This window comes from Trachurus japonicus, chromosome 13 (assembly GCF_045865225.1).
Source record: "Trachurus japonicus isolate A0001 chromosome 13, Traja_1.0".
NCBI lineage: Eukaryota > Metazoa > Chordata > Actinopteri > Carangiformes > Carangidae > Trachurus > Trachurus japonicus.
In genome coordinates this window covers 8,780,388-8,798,952 of record NC_140919.1, presented here as the reverse complement: position 1 = coordinate 8,798,952, position 18,565 = coordinate 8,780,388, and the positions used below count along the sequence as shown (strand labels likewise).

The following is an 18,565-nucleotide window of genomic DNA, read 5'->3' as shown; positions in this document are numbered from 1 at the left end:
AAAGGTTTCCCTATGCTAGTCCTCCTAACACTGGTTATAATGTTTCTCCACCATACTACCCCCCATCTGGTAGCTCTCAGGGGAGAGGAATGGAGAGTGACACTGAGACCTCTTTTTTTGAGCTGTAGTTTTTTATGTTACTGTAAAGTGAGGGCAGATGGACTACATACTGTACAACTGTATTGAATTTATTTGTATTTTTGTTGTGTTGTATTTAAATAGTATTAGTATTTAAAGAATGAAATAATTGTAACTGTTAATTTAGTATTTAAAGAATTGTAACTGTTCATTGAGTGTAAGTATTTAAAGAATGAAAGAATTGTAACTGTTAATTTAGTATTTAGTATTTAAAGAATTGTAACTGTAATTGAGTGTAAGTATTTAAAGATTGAAATAATTGTAACTGTTAATTAAACAAAATAACTATTTACAGTAGCCTATATTTTTGTTTGTAGTAACATCTTCAGCTCACAGACGCACACCTTTACGGAGCGGAAAGTTTGCTGCCATGTGATTTTTGAGTGCCTCTCTAATTGCTTGGCCATCTGCACTGACAACATTCACGGGATTATCTCTCGGCTGAGGAAATTGTTCCTCCAGAATGGTTGCCTCAAGCATCCATCTTGGATTGCCTTGGTCCTTTTCTTTTTCACAGAAGTTGTGTAGGGCGCAGCATGTTGCAATGAGGTAAGGGGAAAATGAATAGTGCAGATCGCTCCTTTTCAAAAGAATTCTCCACCTTGCTTTTAGTCTCCCAAACGCAATTTCGACACAGGCACGGGCAGCACTAAGATACACATTAAACGAGTCCTGCTCAGGGGTTAGTCTTGGAGACCGTGTGTATCCCTCTAACAGTGGATAAGCTGGGTCACCAAGGATGAAAAAATTTACACCCTGTCCATCAACTTCCAACTCTGCAAAACAAAGAGAAGATGACTATTAGCTGGAGGAAAACACTCTGTTCTCTTGATTCTCACAATATATAAAGAATTCACTTCTCTAAGTAAGTGCAAGCTTTGAAATTGTATACTGTCATACTGTAGACTTGCCTTAGGCAACTGGTCAGCCTTTTTGAACAGATCTGACTGACGCAGGACGTTGGCATCATGGGCACTGCCGGGTACTTTACAGTTCACACTCCAAAAACTGAAGCACAAAATAGTATTTTGTTAGATGACTAACATAGTCTGTTACAAGGTGTATTTTCATCTCAATCTTCCCTGTATTAGAATTTATGGCTTTTGACATGATTTTTGCTTGGGGATGCCTGATAACCAGTCATTCCATACAAACTTGGAATTCACTAAAAAACTGACAATAACATTATGTCATGCTGGAGTGGGCGGTCATACCAGTATTGATCATCTACCACTCCCTGTAACACATAAGAAGCCCATCCTTTTCTGTTGATGAAGTCCCGGTAGCCGTCAGTAGGTGGCAGGATAGGTATGTGGCTTCCATCTACACAGCCGATCACCTGAAGTAAAAATCTAGTTAATTAGTTCTGTTTATGACCTGTGGAGGGCAGCATTACGCTGGATAGCGTACAGCCGGCCGGAACTGATCAAGAGAAGAAGAAGAAGGAAAAGCTGATGATCACCTGAGGAAGTCCGTAGGCTCTTTGAAAGCGCTCGGCTATCAGGGAGGCTTCATCCTGGCTTGGGACTTTGATGAAGTGGCTCATAGCTATGTCCACCATTCCGCGACAGAACATATACACAAATTTTTTCACTGTGCTTCTGTGAACACCAAACTGGTTAGCAACCAGTCGATATTCGCCACAACTGCCAAGTTTGTACAACACTATGGCCACTCGCATTGGTAACGGAACTGGTGCTCGGACTACAGTTTCCTCCGGTCTCATGAACGGGTCAACGACACCACACAGTCGGTTGAAGGATGCCCTACTCATCCGAAAGTTTTCTCGCCATTCAGAATCAGAAAACTCTGTGAGGACGACCCTATCCCACCAATCACGGCTACGCACTCTCACCCACAGCTCCCTTGTCCTACGCGCAGTGACAGCCAGATACCTGTCAGAGGTGAGGACATGTTGAGTATTTGCTGTCGCTCTCTCCTCCCATTGCTGATAATGAGATGTATGAGCCATATCTGCAGCTGGATGTTGGCATTTAGTAATACTAAGGCCGCTATCTGCCAGAGAGGTCTCATTTTTAATTGGTTAGTAGCCTATAGCAACGCAACTAAGTAACGGTAGTGAAGCAACTTAGTAACAGTTACGGGAAGTGTAGTAACTGTGGAGCCTGGAGTTGGACATGTAAATGAAACCGGACATGTAAATAAAACCACTCTGATGAACTGAAACTTGTTTTGAAGTCATTACAGCCGCGTTTTCCTGTACATGCGCACGTAAGACGTAATCAGAAACCGGGATACTGTATTTATCATGTAAACAGGGATACTGAATAACCGGGTTTCTCTAACTTCATGTAAACACCATACCCCGAATTTGATCAATAATCGGGGTACTTAAAAAACCCGATTGAAATCGGGGTACTGAAGTGCATGTAAACGCAGTCAATGTCAAACAAAAGGCAACATCTTCTTGCTTCAAGGTTTTATTTGTCACTCCAAATTGAAGATTATAGCCTGCCCGGTTACATGCTGCCATTCAGACATGCTGCCACTCCGACATTCTACTATTCAGACATGTCACCATTCAGACATACCATCATTCCGACATGCAAACGTCCTGCCATTCCGACAGTTTCGTCCCGCCATTCTGACAAGGCTTTAATTTCCATAAGCAAATGTGCGTTACTCCGAGCGGTGGTTAGGGTGTGTGTATGTGTTTGTTTCCGTTTTTTTCGTTCTTTTTTCATGTTTTCAGACATGTGTACAGATGTGATAGTCTAGTCCAGGGGTCTTCAACGTTTTCCAGGCCAAGGACCCCCAAACTGATGGAGAGATGGAGCGGGGACCCCCTACTTATATATAATGTATAAAATTGTGTTTTATAGCCTATTTAAATGGTCCTATAGTGCCGTTGTATAGGTGAGAAAGGTGATGATAATTCTAGGGGCCCACAAAAACCCCGGTAGTCTAATCTTTGTATGACTGAATTCTGCATAAGACCCTGACTAATACTCATAGTAATGCTGCATTAGCATCAAAACAAAGTAGGCTAAATAAGAAATGATAATACATACGTAGTCTATGAAAAAAAGTGGAAAAGTCAGGGGGCAGGGGCCCACTTTAGTATACTTTCAGGGGGCCCAGAATTGCTAGCAAAGGCCCTGGTGCCATATGCCAAAAGTACATATTCTGGACTATAAATCACACTTTTTTTAGGAGTTTGGCTGGTCATGGGACTCCTATATTTCAAAGGGACTTACATAAAAAATATATGCCATGCCATCTATGATCACAACAGGTCACAACTACACTCGTGGTAACTGAACGCTGCTACTGCACCAATGAAAGAATTACATGACTAAACTATAAAAAGACAGAGAAAACAAAGCAGTGTTTCCCCTACTTTGTTTTTTTCTCTGGCTTTTTATGCATTTATTTTGAAAGGGCAGCTGGAGAGAGACGGGGCGCGGAGAGAAAGTGAGAGGGGGGATTGACACGCAGCGATGGGACTGTCAGAGGGTCGCTGCAGCAGCTGTGCTCTACCAACACATATGACATGTCATGTCTCGGTTCCACGGAGCGTTTCAGTGACGCTGCTTCATTACTGCTGCGCTATGAGCAGACGTGGCGGCGCGCGTAAACGTCACCGTCGTATGAGTGTGTGCTGCCTGTGGAATTAACGTATGGAGAATGAAAACTACAGTCCCATGGTTGTGGTGTGTAGGCGATGGTTCAGGGACCGAGTGTCACAGCACCAGTGACAGTGGTGTGTGTGTGTGCGTGTGCGGGCTGATTTTAGAGGGGGGGGGGGAGCGAGAGAGAGAGAGAGAGACACCACGGTGCGCTGTGTTTGTATCAGACACAATACAAAGGCTCCCTGACACCTATATTACAGGAAAACAAAGGACTTGTATGTAAAAATCTGATAGGGAACACCCCTATATTCACAATGGATATTTTTTTCATAACTTCCATATCTTTTTTCATATTTTTTTCCCTCAACCAAAACTTTCGCGACCCCCCTGCAGTACCTCCGCGGACCCCCTAGGGGTCGCGGACCCCCTGTTGAAGACCTCTGGTCTAGTCTCTGTATTTCACTGAACTCAAAACGCGCCCATCACAGGCGGCATATAATAAACAATTACACACAGATCAACAGAACCGGAAACCCCCCCCCTCCCGCTGTCCATTAAGTCCGAGTCCCAGCCGTCGGAATGAGTGTGTGTGTGTGTGTGTGCGCGCGCGCGCGTGTGCGTGCGTGTGTGTTGGCGCGTGGTGAGGGTGAGTGAGAGAGAGTTTGTTTGTCCTACTGTCCACACGGGAGAGACGCCGCGGCTCCACCGAGGTGACCACGCCAGTCCTCTCCCTCCTCCCGCTTGGCTGAGAACGGGCCCGGCCGTGCGGTGTCCAAACGGCCCAGCAAACACAAACCGTAATTTCAACGTTGATTTCCGGTTGAAACCAGGTTGATATAAGGTTTGAACGTTTTTCAACCTCTTTTCAACCGTCTAAAAAGTGGTTACAACATCAACGTGGCGCAAAACACATATTTGTTTAATTTTGGTTGATAATAATTTCCATTGTAGCTCTCAAAAGAGATTGTATTGATTAGATTGACGTTTTTTCTCTAAATGAGGGAGGCGAAATTACGTCTAAACAAAACGCAATTTCAACGCATTTAATGTTTCATAAAATATCATAAATATGGACATATATGAGCTTTGTGCTGTTAATAGAAAGCTTCCAGTACATCGCAATGGTGATATTTTAATGAATTTATGTAAAATTAGAGGATGCCGTGTACTGCTGTAACGCGCATGTGCAAACACTTAGGCTGAGGACTTGACCATAACCGGCTGCTGCACTGAGCGAGTGCGGCGAACGAGTCGGTCCTACTCACGCTGCCTGAGTCGTCAAATACAGCATTTTTGGTAAGTGCATGCACTACTGTGCAGTATTTCCTATGTTCCAACAAGAAATTATGACACCATTTGTTTCATTTTACACTGCTCACGATGCGGACGAGGCCGCTCGTTCGGGCATGCTAACTTAGCAGTAAGGGAGTTAGCATGGTAGCTTGTAACGTTTTCATGCTGCGGCCTTGACAAAACTTTCTGCCCGACTACTTTAAGGCGTGTGTTTATAATGTTGGTTCGCTATTGCATGTAATTCCACAATTGGACTGTCGACGGACTGTAGCCTTCTAAATTTAATATTCAGGCCATTTTACAACAAAAATACACAGCTGAAAGCGAGGGGGCTGCAAGCTAGGGAGGGAGTGAATGAGGGATTGTGATGATAAAAAATGGCCCAAAACTTTGTTGTTTGTCCTACTACAACAACATATAGAGAAAGTATGACCAGTGGGAAAAGGGCACACCCTACTGAAATGGGCTACTGTATGCAAGTAAAAGTAAAGGGGAAAAACAAAAACAACAACAAAAAAGGGCCTTCAGGGAAACTGTGGTGTACTCTGTGATTAAAGGTATTTTTTGCTAATAATAAAGTTTGTCTATATTACTGAGTGGTTGCACAGTGAAATCCTTGCATCTCATAATTTCTTTACTCTTTCCCTAATATTTTAGATGCTGTCATGAGGTTGAATCCCAGCCCCACAGGCAAATGTCAACAGCGCCATGGCAGACCACCTGAAACAGGCTGCAGGGAGGACTAGTGGTGGTGGTTTTGATTCAGCCCTGCATTCCACAACCTTTGTTCTAAACAATTTTATTTAGAGAAGATATTTTTTTATTGTTTGCAGGGTTGGGGAGTAATGGAATAGTTAAATATTACATAGTTAAATACAGTATTTTAAATAGAAACTTGAAAATTTTCAACGGTCGGCATTAACGTTTTTTAAACGTCTTTTCAACCAAAAAATGTTTGCTGGGGGGCTTTTATAATCCACAGGGTAATCCACCAGGAAAAATAATCCACTATGCCGCTTTGGAATTGCTGCCACGCCAGCCGTCCAAACGCCGACTGTGTCTCTCACTGTCCTCCCCTCTCACCACGTCACTTCCCCATTTAAAGCCTCGGTCCCACTAATGCACTTTTACGCATTATGCACACAATTTACAGCAAAAAAGAAACATTCATTCATTCATTAAAGGTCCGCACGTCCCAGTGCGCAAACCACAAGGATAATTGATCATTTCCCTGGCCTAATACACAATGCAAAAAACCTGGGGAGCAAACCTGCAAATCAACTACCCCAGCTGGCCAGGCTAAACCCAGTGGATCACTACAAGTTGTTGCAACTTTGGGGAATTTACTCCTGGTAAAAAGGCTTACAAACATGGACCAGGACAGTTTCATAATACGCACAAAAATCCAAAGGAAACGAAAGGTAACTTTAAAAAAAATAGCAACAGCATGAAGTATTCAAAATATGTGTTTTATGCATGCCACTGTGCGTCTGCCTGTTCAGCTCTGCTACTTGAAGTTCCCCCTGGTCCCTGGTGGGACCATGATGGGCTCCTGCTTGGCCCGTGGCGATAATTTAATCCCCCGCGATGACGTAGCGAACGCAGCCACGACTGTTAACGCCCCTCTGCAGTCCGTGTGAAAATCAGCTGCAGTGTCTCATTTGTCCACGGGGAGGAGCAGTGATTTTGACCCGAGTTAATCTGTCAATCACTTTTCCTCCTCCTTTCTTTTTTCCCTCAGATGAATTGCCTCCAAAGCAGGCGATCTATAAGTAGCTTCAAAGATAAATACTGTAAACACAGACAGTCGCTGGACACCGTAAACATGCGCTGTGCACCTCTGTAAAATTCTCAATAAAATTTCATGAATGAGTCTATTTTTCACCACAGAATACTAATATCCCTCCCCCTGCGCTATGCTGACCTGACGCGTCTAGAGTGGTTGACAGCGCTCTCTCTCTCTCTCTCTTTCTCTCTCTCGCCTGACGCGCGATTCCGCGACGATCTACTGGCACTGACGCACCTGTCTTAATATGGAACTCAACATGAGAGAGAAGGTGCGCTTGTGTAGAAAGTGAATGGCTTGTGAAGACGTACAGCGCGATGGAGAGAGAGAGAGAGAGAGAGAGAGAGAGAGAGAGAGGGGGATCATACAGTAGGCAATATAGCGCGCACTGCACACCAGCTGATCCGCCGTTCCACTGAGTGAAATAAGCAAGTTAGTCAGATAATCAGGGCCGTTGCTAGGAATTCTGGGGCCCCTGAAAGAATACTAAAGTGGGCCCCGGACTTTTCCACTTTTTTTCTTAGACTACTTATGTATTGTCATTTTTTATTTACCCTACTTTTTTTTGATGCTAATGCAGCATTACTATGAGTATTAGTCAGGGTCTTATGCAGAATAATTCAGTCATACAAAGATTAGCCCTAGTATTTATTTATTTATTTCGGGGCTGGGACTTCAACGCGTCAATTTAGAGTGATTAATCACAGAAAAATAACGAAAGAAATAAAAGAAGAAAATAAAATAACGCATTTAATATATTTAATATCTCTGTCAGTACTGTACAGAGTTAAATGAAATTCCAGCACTGACTCCATATTCAGACCATCTGCAGTCCTGTTTGATTTTTGTGTGTGTGACAGTTGAGGGTCCTGTCACTCCTATTGATCACGCGCTCTGGCTACTTGGCCAAGGGGATGTCCCTTTGGCCGAATGGTTAGCGCACATGACTGTTACCCGAGAGTATGGGGTTCGAAGCCCGCCCGGGACCCTCTTCACCTTGCCACATGAGCCTTTCCTAACCTCTGCCGGGACGCAACGTTGCAAAATTGATCACACAGATCAGCGACACACTGACTCACTGTGATCAGTCACATCATGTGGAATAAAGCAGCCGTCCTCAGGACCAGTCCTGAGCTCCATCAAACCTGTCCACACATTGACAAAGTCAGAGTCCAGAGGAAGCAGAGAAACTGTAGAGCAGAGAGAACCAGGCTCAGCTCAGAGCACATGGACTCAGACAGGAAGTGAAGCTCCAGCTGCTGGAGACTTTCATTAAGGAGCCACTTTGTGGCTTCACTTTTGACTTCAGTATAAACTGTGTTGGGACGAGTCAGACTGTGACAAAGGACGTCAGTGGAGTGGGCGGAGCTTCACTGTGGCCTACACTACCTCTGGATATGGTCTGAGTGATGGGATCTGATGTCATCAGTGCATGGATCACATGAAACAGATGTTAATACCAGGTGTGACCAGGTGTGAACGGGGCCATAGAAAATGTTCCAGCTCGTCCTCCTCTATCAGACAGTGTGTGTGGCTGCAGCAGCCTCTCCATACCTGAGAGAGTCCAGTCTCCAGTCTGGATCCTCCAGTCCAGCAGACAGCAGCTTCACTCCTGAGGCTCCTGGATGGTTGTAGCTCAGGTCCAGCTCTCTCAGATGGGAGGGGTTGGAGCTCAGAGCTGAGGCCAGAGAAGCACAGCCTTCCTCTGTGACCAGACATCCTGACAGACTGAACACACAACAACACACAGGAACCCTCTGTCAACACCTGCTGCTGTGTTAAAGTGTCATCAGATAAACAGCTGGATGGATCCTCACCTGAGAGTCTCCAGTCTACAGTGTGGACTCTCCAGTCCACCAGACAGCAGCTTCACTCCTGAGTCCTGCAGGTTGTTGTTACTCAGGTCCAGGTGTCTCAGACTGGAGGACTGGGAGCTGAGGACTGAGGACAGAGCTTCACAGCTTCTCTCTGAGAGGTCACAGCCACTCAGTCTGAAGAGATGATCATGAGGAATTAAAGAATAAATGAATTTATTTTTGGTCCTGTTGAAAAGACATAAGTGTTTTTATATAATTATGAATAAATCCTACTATATCTACACTTACAGAGCTTTGTTGGAGGCTTTGACCACTGGCAGCAGCCTCAGAAGAGCCTCCTCTGAAGCAGAGTATTTCTTCAGGTCAAACACGTCCAGATCTTCTTCTGATGACAGTAAGATGAAGACCAGAGCCGACCATTGAGCAGGAGACAGTTTATCTGTGGAGAGACTTCCTGATCTCAGGGACTGTTGGATCTCCTCCACTAGAGAACGATCATTCAGTTCATTCAGACAGTGGAACAGGTTGATGCTTTTCTCTGCAGAGGGAGTCTCTGCAATCTTCTTCTTGATGTACTGGACTGTTTTCTGATTGGTCTCTGAGTCACTTCCTGTCTGTGTCATCAGACCTCGTAGGAGATTCTGATTGGTCTCCAGTGAAAGACCCAGGAGGAAGCGGAGGAACAAGTCCAGGTGTCCATTTGGACTCTGTAAGGCCTCGTCCAAAGCACTCTGGTAGAAAGGTGCTGATATGTCTCCAAACATTTCAGACGACCACCAAGATGTTGGTTGTTCTTCTGTCAGCAGGATGATTCCAGAGTTGATGAAGGTCAGATGGACATGAAGAGCAGCCAGAAACTCCTGAACACTCAGATGGACGAAGCAGAACACCTTGTCCTGGTACAGGCCTCTCTCCTCTTTAAAGATCTGTGTGAACACTCCTGAGTACACTGAGGCTGCTCTGATATCGATGCCACACTCTGTCAGGTCTGATTCATAGAAGATCAGGTTTCCTTTCTGCAGCTGCTCAAAAGACAGTTTTCCCAGAGACACAATCATCTTCCTGCTCTCTGGACTCCAGTGTGGATCTGTCTCAGCTCCTCCATCATACTTGACCTTCTTCAGTTTCAGATGAACCACCAGGAAGTGGATGTACATCTCAGTCAGGGTCTTGGGCAGCTCTCCTCCCTCTCTGGTCTTCAACAGCTCCTCCAGAACTGTAGCAGTGATCCAGCAGAAGACTGGGATGTGGCACATGATGTGGAGGCTTCGTGATGTCTTGATGTGGGAGATGATCTCTCTGGCCTGCTCCTCATCTCTGAACCTCTTCCTGAAGTACTCCTCCTTCTGTGGGTCATTGAACCCTCTGACCTCTGTCACCATGTCAACACACTCAGGAGGGATCTGATTGGCTGCTGCAGGTCGTGAGGTTATCCAGAGGCGAGCAGAGGGAAGCAGGTTCCCCCTGATGAGGTTAGTCAGCAACACGTTGACTGAGGTGGACTCTGTCACATCAGACAGGACCTCAGTGTTGTGGAAGTCCAGAGGAAGTCGACACTCGTCCAGACCGTCAAAGATGAAGACAACCTGGAACTGATCAAACCTGCAGATTCCTGCTTCTTTGGTTTCAGAGAAGAAGTGATGGACAAGTTCCACCAAGCTGAACTTTTTCTCTTTCAGCACATTCAGCTCTCTGAAGGTGAAGGGAAATGTGAAGTGTATGTCCTGGTTGTCTTTGTCTTCAGCCCAGTCCAGAGTGAACTTCTGTGTTAAGACTGTTTTCCCAATGCCAGCCACTCCCTTTGTCATCACTGTTCTGATTGGTCGGTCTCTTCCAGGTGGGGCTTTAAAGATGTCTTCTTGTCTGATGGTTGTTTCTGGTCTGTCTGGTTTCCTGGACGCTGTTTCAATCTGTTTGACCTCATGTTCATCATTGACCCCTCCAGCCCCTCCCTCTGTGATGTAGAGCTCTGTGTAGATCTGGTTCAGAAGGGTTGGGTTTCCTGCTTTAGAGATCCCCTCAAACACACACTGGAACTTCTTCTTCAGGACAGATTTGAGTTTATATCCACAAACTGGAGCAAAATATTCTGAATGAAAACACAAGAAATGAGATCAATAAGAAAATATAACATTTTAATTCCTCTAAAAAACGACTATATGAACATGTTTCCCTCCATGTGTTGATGTCAGTGAATGTCTCATTTGTCCATCATGTTGAATCTTTAGAGAAATCCTCTTACTGTGCTGCAGACACTCAGCCAGCTCCTCCTGCTTCATCCTCCTCAGGAAGTTCACTGTGATCTTCACTAATGCCTCTCTGCTGCTCCTCCTCTGCTCTTCATCCTCACCGTCCAACACCTCCTCATCCTCCCTCTGACTCCCTGAGCATTCTGGGTAATCTGGACTCAGAGCCTTGTGGATCTTCTTCAGCTCGTTCTTGACAAAAGTGACCATGTTCTCCTCCAGCAGCTGGAACAGAAACTCTATGAGTGACAGCATCAAACTAAAACCATGGAGCCAAACATCAGATCCATGTTGGACAGACTGACAATCCACTGGTGTCAAAGTGCAGCATGGAGATGATGGTGAACACAACAGATGTAACAGCAGCTGTTGGACATGTCCTCACCATAAATATGGAGTCCAGCTGTGTTTGATGCTGCTGGGCAGACTGACCACTGGGAACCTCTGAGCTCTCCTGGTCCACTCTGTGGAGGAATCAGTGTCAAGTCAACATCAGTACAGAGAGATAATACAAGATGGACTTTATATGTCCCCTGAGGATGTTCACAACAGACAGAGACACTTTGGTTTCAGACCTGGTCCAACAACACGTCGTACAAACTGGTTCTTTTCTACAATAACCTGAGTCTGACTGTCAGTTACAGCTTACATCTGATCAGCTGATCCACGTCCTCCTTTAAAGAAAATGACCAAGTCCTTTGAGTCGTCGCTCTTTAAAGACAGACAGCTGGGTTCAGGAGAGTCTGGTCTCTGCTGCTGGATCCTGAAACAACAACACAAATCACGTTCAACAGTTTTACAAAACAATTTTCTGCACAGTTATTTTAAGGAAATGTGAATGACTTCCTTTTCCTACATTTTGTAACAATGGGCCTCATTCACCAATATCTCTTTAAGTAAGCTGGAGTCTTTCTCAGCTGACTTTGGGCAGGAGGCGGGGTTCACCCCTGGAAAATGATCTAGACAGTATGGAAATGTTGGTGATTTGTTTTTAACGATAAGTGTTTTGCTTCACAAGAGAAAATACTCTTACATTGACTCCAGTTGTTCCCATGAGAGCAGAATTCAAAATGTTCTGGAAAATTCAGTTTTTGAGATAAAATTCTGATATTTTCCAAACTTCATCAATCATGACTCCAAAATATTGTCTTTTTTTCAGGAAGATTGAAAATGTATAGCAAGAATTGGATTGTATATGTTTACAGTTCTGTTTACAGTCAAACGTTTTCATGCACTGTAGGCTCAATTTTTGATATATTAAAAATCCGAGAAGCAAGTTTTGTGGAGGACAGTCTGAAGATGCTCTCTAGAAAGTTTGGAGACAATTGAGCAAAAATTGTGGGAGGAGATAGGCTTTATAAGTTTTACAGTTGTTGAAAAAAAAACAGGAGTGATGGACTTCATAATTTGTAATAAGTTTGAGTTTAAGTTGACTAAAGTATCAGCAGTGTCAGATCCTGTCAGTCATTCACTTAATGTGTGTCTGAGTTATAAAGTTATAACATTATACATAATGTACAATTATTATACATATAATATTTTTTATTAATGAGAATCATTGAAATGTGACTCCACAGGAAGAACGTTCAACAGAAACTCAAAAACTTTGAAATGTAGTTTTGTCTCTTACATCTGATCAGCTGATCCACGTCCTCCTTTAAAGAAAATGACCAAGTCCTTTGAGTCATCGCTCTTTAAAGACAGACAGCTGGGTTCAGGAGAGTCTGGTCTCTGCTGCTGGATCCTGAAACAACAACTCAACTGATAAATTTGCATGGTGGAGAAAAACTGATGAAAATATCTTCAATCTTTTAATAAACACAACAAATCAAGCGTAGCATTAGTTCTGGCAGGCCATGACGTCAAGCTCTTAATCAGCACAGCGTAGCTGTCATCACCGGTGCAGATCAGCTGATGGCTTAGCTGACTCCCGTGGCGGCTTCCTATTGGGGAATTGCATTCAGATTGCATTCATTTAAACTGCTCTAGCCCGATGTCACCTCCCTTGCTGCTGCTGCTTCCTCTGCCAGCTTTTTTGCAACCGACCTCCACCCCAGCTCCTCCTGTTGTCTGTCATGAACTTCATCATTGTATCTTGTTGGCTGCTCTGCTCTGTTTGGGTTTTCTTTGCTGCTGCGCTCTCTGCTTATGCCGTTCATGATGGCTCATGAAGGGCAGGGAGGTGCTCTTCCTGCAGGGACAGGAGCAGGGGGTCCCAGAACAGTACCATACCACCAATAAAACTTGTGCTAGTAAATACATTTTATTTTGACGCAGTGGTCCTGACAGAACTGACTTTTAGAGAGAAAAGTCTTTCTGACTGTTTTTAATTCTGACCTTTGACCTGTGGTCTGGCTCTTGGTTTTAGAGGGAGGGGCTCCCTCCTCTCTGTCCTCACACTGATCCATGCTGCTGAGGTCACATCCACATCAGCTCACACACACTTTGTAGCTTCACCTGCAGAGGAAACACACATCATTCATCTGCACAGCAGCTCACATGTCCATCATGTCTCCAGCTGCTCCTCCACTGATTGGCTCTTCTTCTCTGCTTCATATCAGTGTCAGTTGAATGCAGTCACACAGCAGTGAGGAAGAGGAAGCTGCCATCAGCTGCTGTACTTCTACTATCAGTCCACTAGATGGCGTCATGAAGCTGCAGCCCAGCAACATGATCCATGGACCACTGTTTCCATCCACTGACACACACAAGGACTGAGATCCACTGAGTTGATGTGACCAGTGTTGTGAGTACTTTAATTACTTTTTTCGTGTAACGAGTAACGTAACGCGTTAGTTTCGTGCGTTGAGCAATCAGTAACTTAGTTATTTTTTAAAAAAAGTAATCCGTTACTTTTCGCCGGATAAGGAAAGGAAAATCCCGACTGCAGCCTGCTTTTTGTCAGACAGTAGACTGTGCAACCTGCGGATGTGTCAGCCGAGGCGCAGCGCTGTGATGCGTCTGTGCCCTGCTGACCTACGTGTGTGTGTTTCAATTCGCCAGTGAAAAGGACAAGAACATAACGGTAAAATGCACACTGCGTTGGTGATAAGCTTCTGTTGACCGCAAAAAATCCACAAGGGCCCATTCACATAGATCAGCTCCATGTACGGACCTGCTTCTCCAGCAGCAACAAGCAGCCCAGGCCGGCTCTCAGTGCTTGCCCGCTTTCAGCAGCTCTCTCTCGGCGAGCGGCAGCTCAGTTCTCCCCCGGTCCAGCCCGGATCTCTACTCCATAGCTGCTGTAGCAGCAGTGTGATACCAGTACATTTAACCACATTTTTAACTTTTATTACACACAAGGTAGGAAGTTCACGTCTCGCCAGCCTCCCTCCTCCCCACATGTGAGTCCTCCGTTCAAACTGACAGACAGATCGAGCAGTGAAGCCGCTGAGGGATTCACGGCAACTCCTGAATCAAGAAAAAAAAAAAAAAAAAAAAAAAACGCTATGTGGCATATTTGACTGTCTTTCCTGTTATTGTTATCCTGTAGAGCTGATTTGGTTGGATGACTGATGTTATTCGTCAGGACTCGGTGCATTTAAAAGAGGCTGTGTGTCTGTCAGTTAAGTTGCAGCATGTGCGAGGCCCTGCAAAAGGCTTTTAATTTTTGGTAACGCAAGAGTACTCTAACGCGTTACTTTTATTCATAGGTAACGCTGTAACGTAACTGATTACTTTTAATTGATGGTAACATTGTAACCTAACTAACTACTTTCCAAAGTAACTATACCCAACACTGGATGTGACACAGTCTCTGTGTGGACAGCGTCCCTGTAGAAAACCACTGGATCAAACAAGCTACAGCTGATTATTACACACAACAACTGGGCCAAGACTTATTTCACCTCACAGCTCCACTATCACAACATTCACTCATTTCACTCACACTGGAAATTCACAGAGAGAAAAACACTCTCCAGCTGCCACTGACACTTATTGTCTCTGTCCATCCATTCATCGTCTGCTCCATCAAATGTCACAAAATACAGACAAATGTAAGATTCAAGTTCCTCTCAGTCTGAGGCCACGTCTTCAAATGTCTCGTTTTGTCACGGCAACAATCAAAGAGACAAAAATATTCTGTTTAAAGTCAAATCTAACATAGAAAACAAGGAAATCTTCAGTTTTTATGGCTGAAAACTGAAAATTTCTGCTTGAAAAATGTTGATTGAACAACTGTTGCAGCTCTGAAAGATTCTTCACAACAATATTGATATTAATATTGTGTCCAATAATCAATAACACAGAGTGTTTTCTATGTCTAATCAAAGACATGAATGGTGAGGACACAGAGACAGTGTCCAGCTGCTCCTCTTCTCATTCATTCTAATGAGTCAGTGAGCTGATGTAACCTACAGAGTCACAGAACAAACATGCTGTGGTTTCATCTTTAATCATGTGTTTCTGAGCTCATCAGGTGTTTTTAATCTACAACCTGCAGCTGCAAAGTGACCAGTAGCTTCACCTGTCAGGTCCATGAGCTGCAGTACAAGAAGGAAGTAGCACAACAAGGAAATACTCTAGGAGAGTACAAGTACCTCACAACTGTACTGCACTAAAGTTACTGTGAAGAACCTGATGCTGAACATTGATCAACACTGGAAAATCAATCATCAATAAAGAAACTGTCAGTGATAGGCAGTAACAGCTTCTGCTCTTATTCCAGCGCTTCTACCGACAACATCCACACAACATGGCGGACACGGTTCTGTCGGTCCAGACTTTACAGTTACAGCTCTGACTCAGCTACAGTAACATTATAATAACACAACAACAACACAACCACAAGTTGAAAGGCAGAGAACTTGGGTAATGACAGGTGTTAATGAGGAAAACATTCAGACTGTTCACCTTACCTTCACACGGGAAAATAAACTGCGACACAGCCGCTGGATCAAGGTGAAACTATGAAAGTTGCCTTACCTGTTTGATGTGAGGGCGTGGTCTTACCTGTAGGAACATGCTCCACCGCCCTTTGCGCTCTCTCTCTCTCTCTGCATGTTTTCTTAAGACTGAATGTTCTAAGCTCTCGAGGTCACAGTAAGATTCACCACCAGAGATGACAGAAATGTTAAGAACATAGCCTAATCAACTAGAGACACAATAAAACAACAAAAAAGCTCTGGTTGTTATGAAAAAAATCCAGGCTTTCTTGATTATTTTTCCTTCACTTTAAACGGTAACCGCTACATTAAAGCTTTTATTTTGTTAGTCCTTCTACCGTTAGAACTACGGACTTTTATTTTGAAGGTCTTCCGGTTGTCGTAGCTCCTTGTTTTGGAGCTTGGTTTGAGTTTCGCGGGCTTCAGACAAAAGACAGCGATCAGATTTAACTCTATGATAAAGATCTTCTTTATTTCACAATTAAGCTCCTCACTGTGACGGAAACAAGGTATTGTGTGATTTATTTGTATTTTATTTGCAATAAATGTGATTAGGTCGATTAGCAAGCTGTTTTAATGACTGTACTGATGTAGCCTACAGTGATTGTTAGCAGTCAATACTGATATTCGTAATATCACAATAAACTCTCTCTGCTCTTGTTTTCATGGCAAATGTCACATGTCCAGTTAATGTGGGGCAGAGTTGGGACTGTTTGTTAGCTCATTTTATGTCCTGTAGCTTTTACAGTGTTTGATAAAATGGCTCAAAGTAAATTAAATAGCTGTTAAAAGCAGGAGGTCAGCTTGTGGAAACATCAGTGTGCTTCACCATGGTCTGACTGGAGTTTTCTTCACTAACAGCTTCTCCTTCATCGATGCTGACGACCTGTGAGCTCCATGAAGGCTCATGACAGAGGCTCATCACAGCTGCTGCTGCTACATCACATGCTGTCCACCTGGATTCATCAGCCAGCACATCTTCCCATGTGTCACAGCTGATCTACAGGGATTCAGGCAGCGTTCACACAGACTCTACACAAAGGTCAGAGACAGTCACATCCACCAACACTGATACACAACTCTGAGTATTCATCTATTAGTATTAAGTTTATCAAGGCAAGGCATCTTTATTTATATAGCACATTTCATACCAAGGCAACTTAATGTGCTTTACATGAAGACAAAACTTTTTTTTTTTTTAAAGACAGAAGCATGAAAACAGAATAAAAACAAACAAACACTAAAAACAGAGTTGAAAGCAAGAGTAAAAATGAAGTTACCAAGATGGTAGGCTACACAGCTGTTGAGTTACTGAAGGTCTGGGTATCATCACATAATCAATCATTCTTTTTTTCTAAAGCAAAGAATCTGTAAATTTGCTGTTTCAAATTGAAAACGCTGCTTTTTTGTCAATTTCTTTTATTTGGACTTTTACACACTTGTCTGTGTACCTAGCTACTCTCTCTGCCAAATGAGAAATGAAAAGATTAAGTAGCAAAACAAAACTCAAAACTGGATTTTTAAAAAAGAATTAGTTACTCTCATTTAGTTAAGAAACAAAAAACCAATTGATCATGTGATTTTGTTTCTAGTCTTTGGTTTAGAATTACAAATCAGATACATCCAGATTAATTTGATTTCTGGATTCAAAGGAAATAATGATAAAAAAGAATTACAAAAATCAAGGAGGCATCATTTAAAATTATTTAATCATTTCTTGATTGTGGCACCAAAAATCTCTTATTCTCTTTTGGTTTTAAAATAAATCACAGACTGATGTTTTTAAATGATAATAAATGATGGATGATGTGATGAGACTCAGACCTGAAACAGTGAACATTTAACACTCACCTGTTCATATTCTTATCAATGTAACGCAGTGCCACCTAACAACCACAAGGGGTCAGGGCATGAACATGAATGAACACTCATATGAAAGTGGTGTGTTCAGGTAGAAGGTCACATGACCAGGCTGGACTGCAGGCTCACTTCACTGTGTTTCAGAGTGGACTGGTTTCTGGCTCTAGTCTGAGCAACATGACTGGGAACACAGTCAGTCCACTGTTGAAGAACCATAACAACTGTAACCTACAGACTACATGAGTATAGTAGTTACAGGAGAAGCTTATGCACTGCAACAACCCAAATCTTTCCAAGAATATTTGTCTTATTTCTTGTCAAAATGTCTCATTTCTAGTGAAAACTAATCTATTTACACTTTAAACAAGACTCATCACCTAAAAATTAACTTGTTTTTAGATCATTTTCACTTGTTTCAAACTAATTTTCACTTGAAATAGGTTGAAAAATCTGCCAGTGAAAGCAAGTTTTTTGTGTTTGTAATAAGAAAGAAAAACTTGCTCCACTATCAGATTTTTCTACTTATTTCAAGTGAAAATCAGCTTGAAGTAAAAAGTGTATAAAAAACAAGCTAATTTAAATGTGATGAGTCTTATTTTGAGGGTAATGAGATTAGTTTTGACTGGAAATAAGACAAATGTTCTTAGTAAGAGTTTGAGTTTTTGCAGTGTAGGTTAAGGTAGGAGCCAGCCAATCATCTTCAATCAAACACTATGACAACTAGTATCATATATCGCCGTGACGACAGACAGGACGTTGGATGTGATGTGAGAGAAGTGACATTGTCAGCGAGCCACACGGCTGCAACAAAGGATGTAAGGAGCCACCAGAGCAGCAGAGAGAGGTGAGTTCACTATTCACTACTATTAATGATGCACAGTAGAGTCTGTTGCAGAGCAGCGTCCATGTCAGAGATTACAAGAGTTTTTATTACAACAACTGTCAC

The 18,565-nt window shown here is 43.2% G+C and overlaps 2 protein-coding genes across 3 annotated transcripts in view; both read right to left on the bottom strand.

The window, feature by feature from the left end:
* LOC146975386 (uncharacterized) overlaps positions 1–18,565 on the bottom strand; it is an 81,085-nt gene that overhangs the window by 19,652 nt on the left and 42,868 nt on the right. The window lies entirely within an intron of this gene.
* Positions 1–18,565, bottom strand: part of LOC146975387 (uncharacterized) — a 66,357-nt gene that overhangs the window by 4,998 nt on the left and 42,794 nt on the right. Inside the window, exons 10-11 of the mRNA XM_085794764.1 lie at positions 8,628–8,801; positions 8,365–8,538 (exon numbers count right to left, since the gene is read on the bottom strand). Of these exons, the coding sequence (XP_085650890.1) occupies positions 8,365–8,538; positions 8,628–8,801 (348 nt within the window). The remainder of the gene's footprint in view (positions 1–8,364; positions 8,539–8,627; positions 8,802–18,565) is intronic.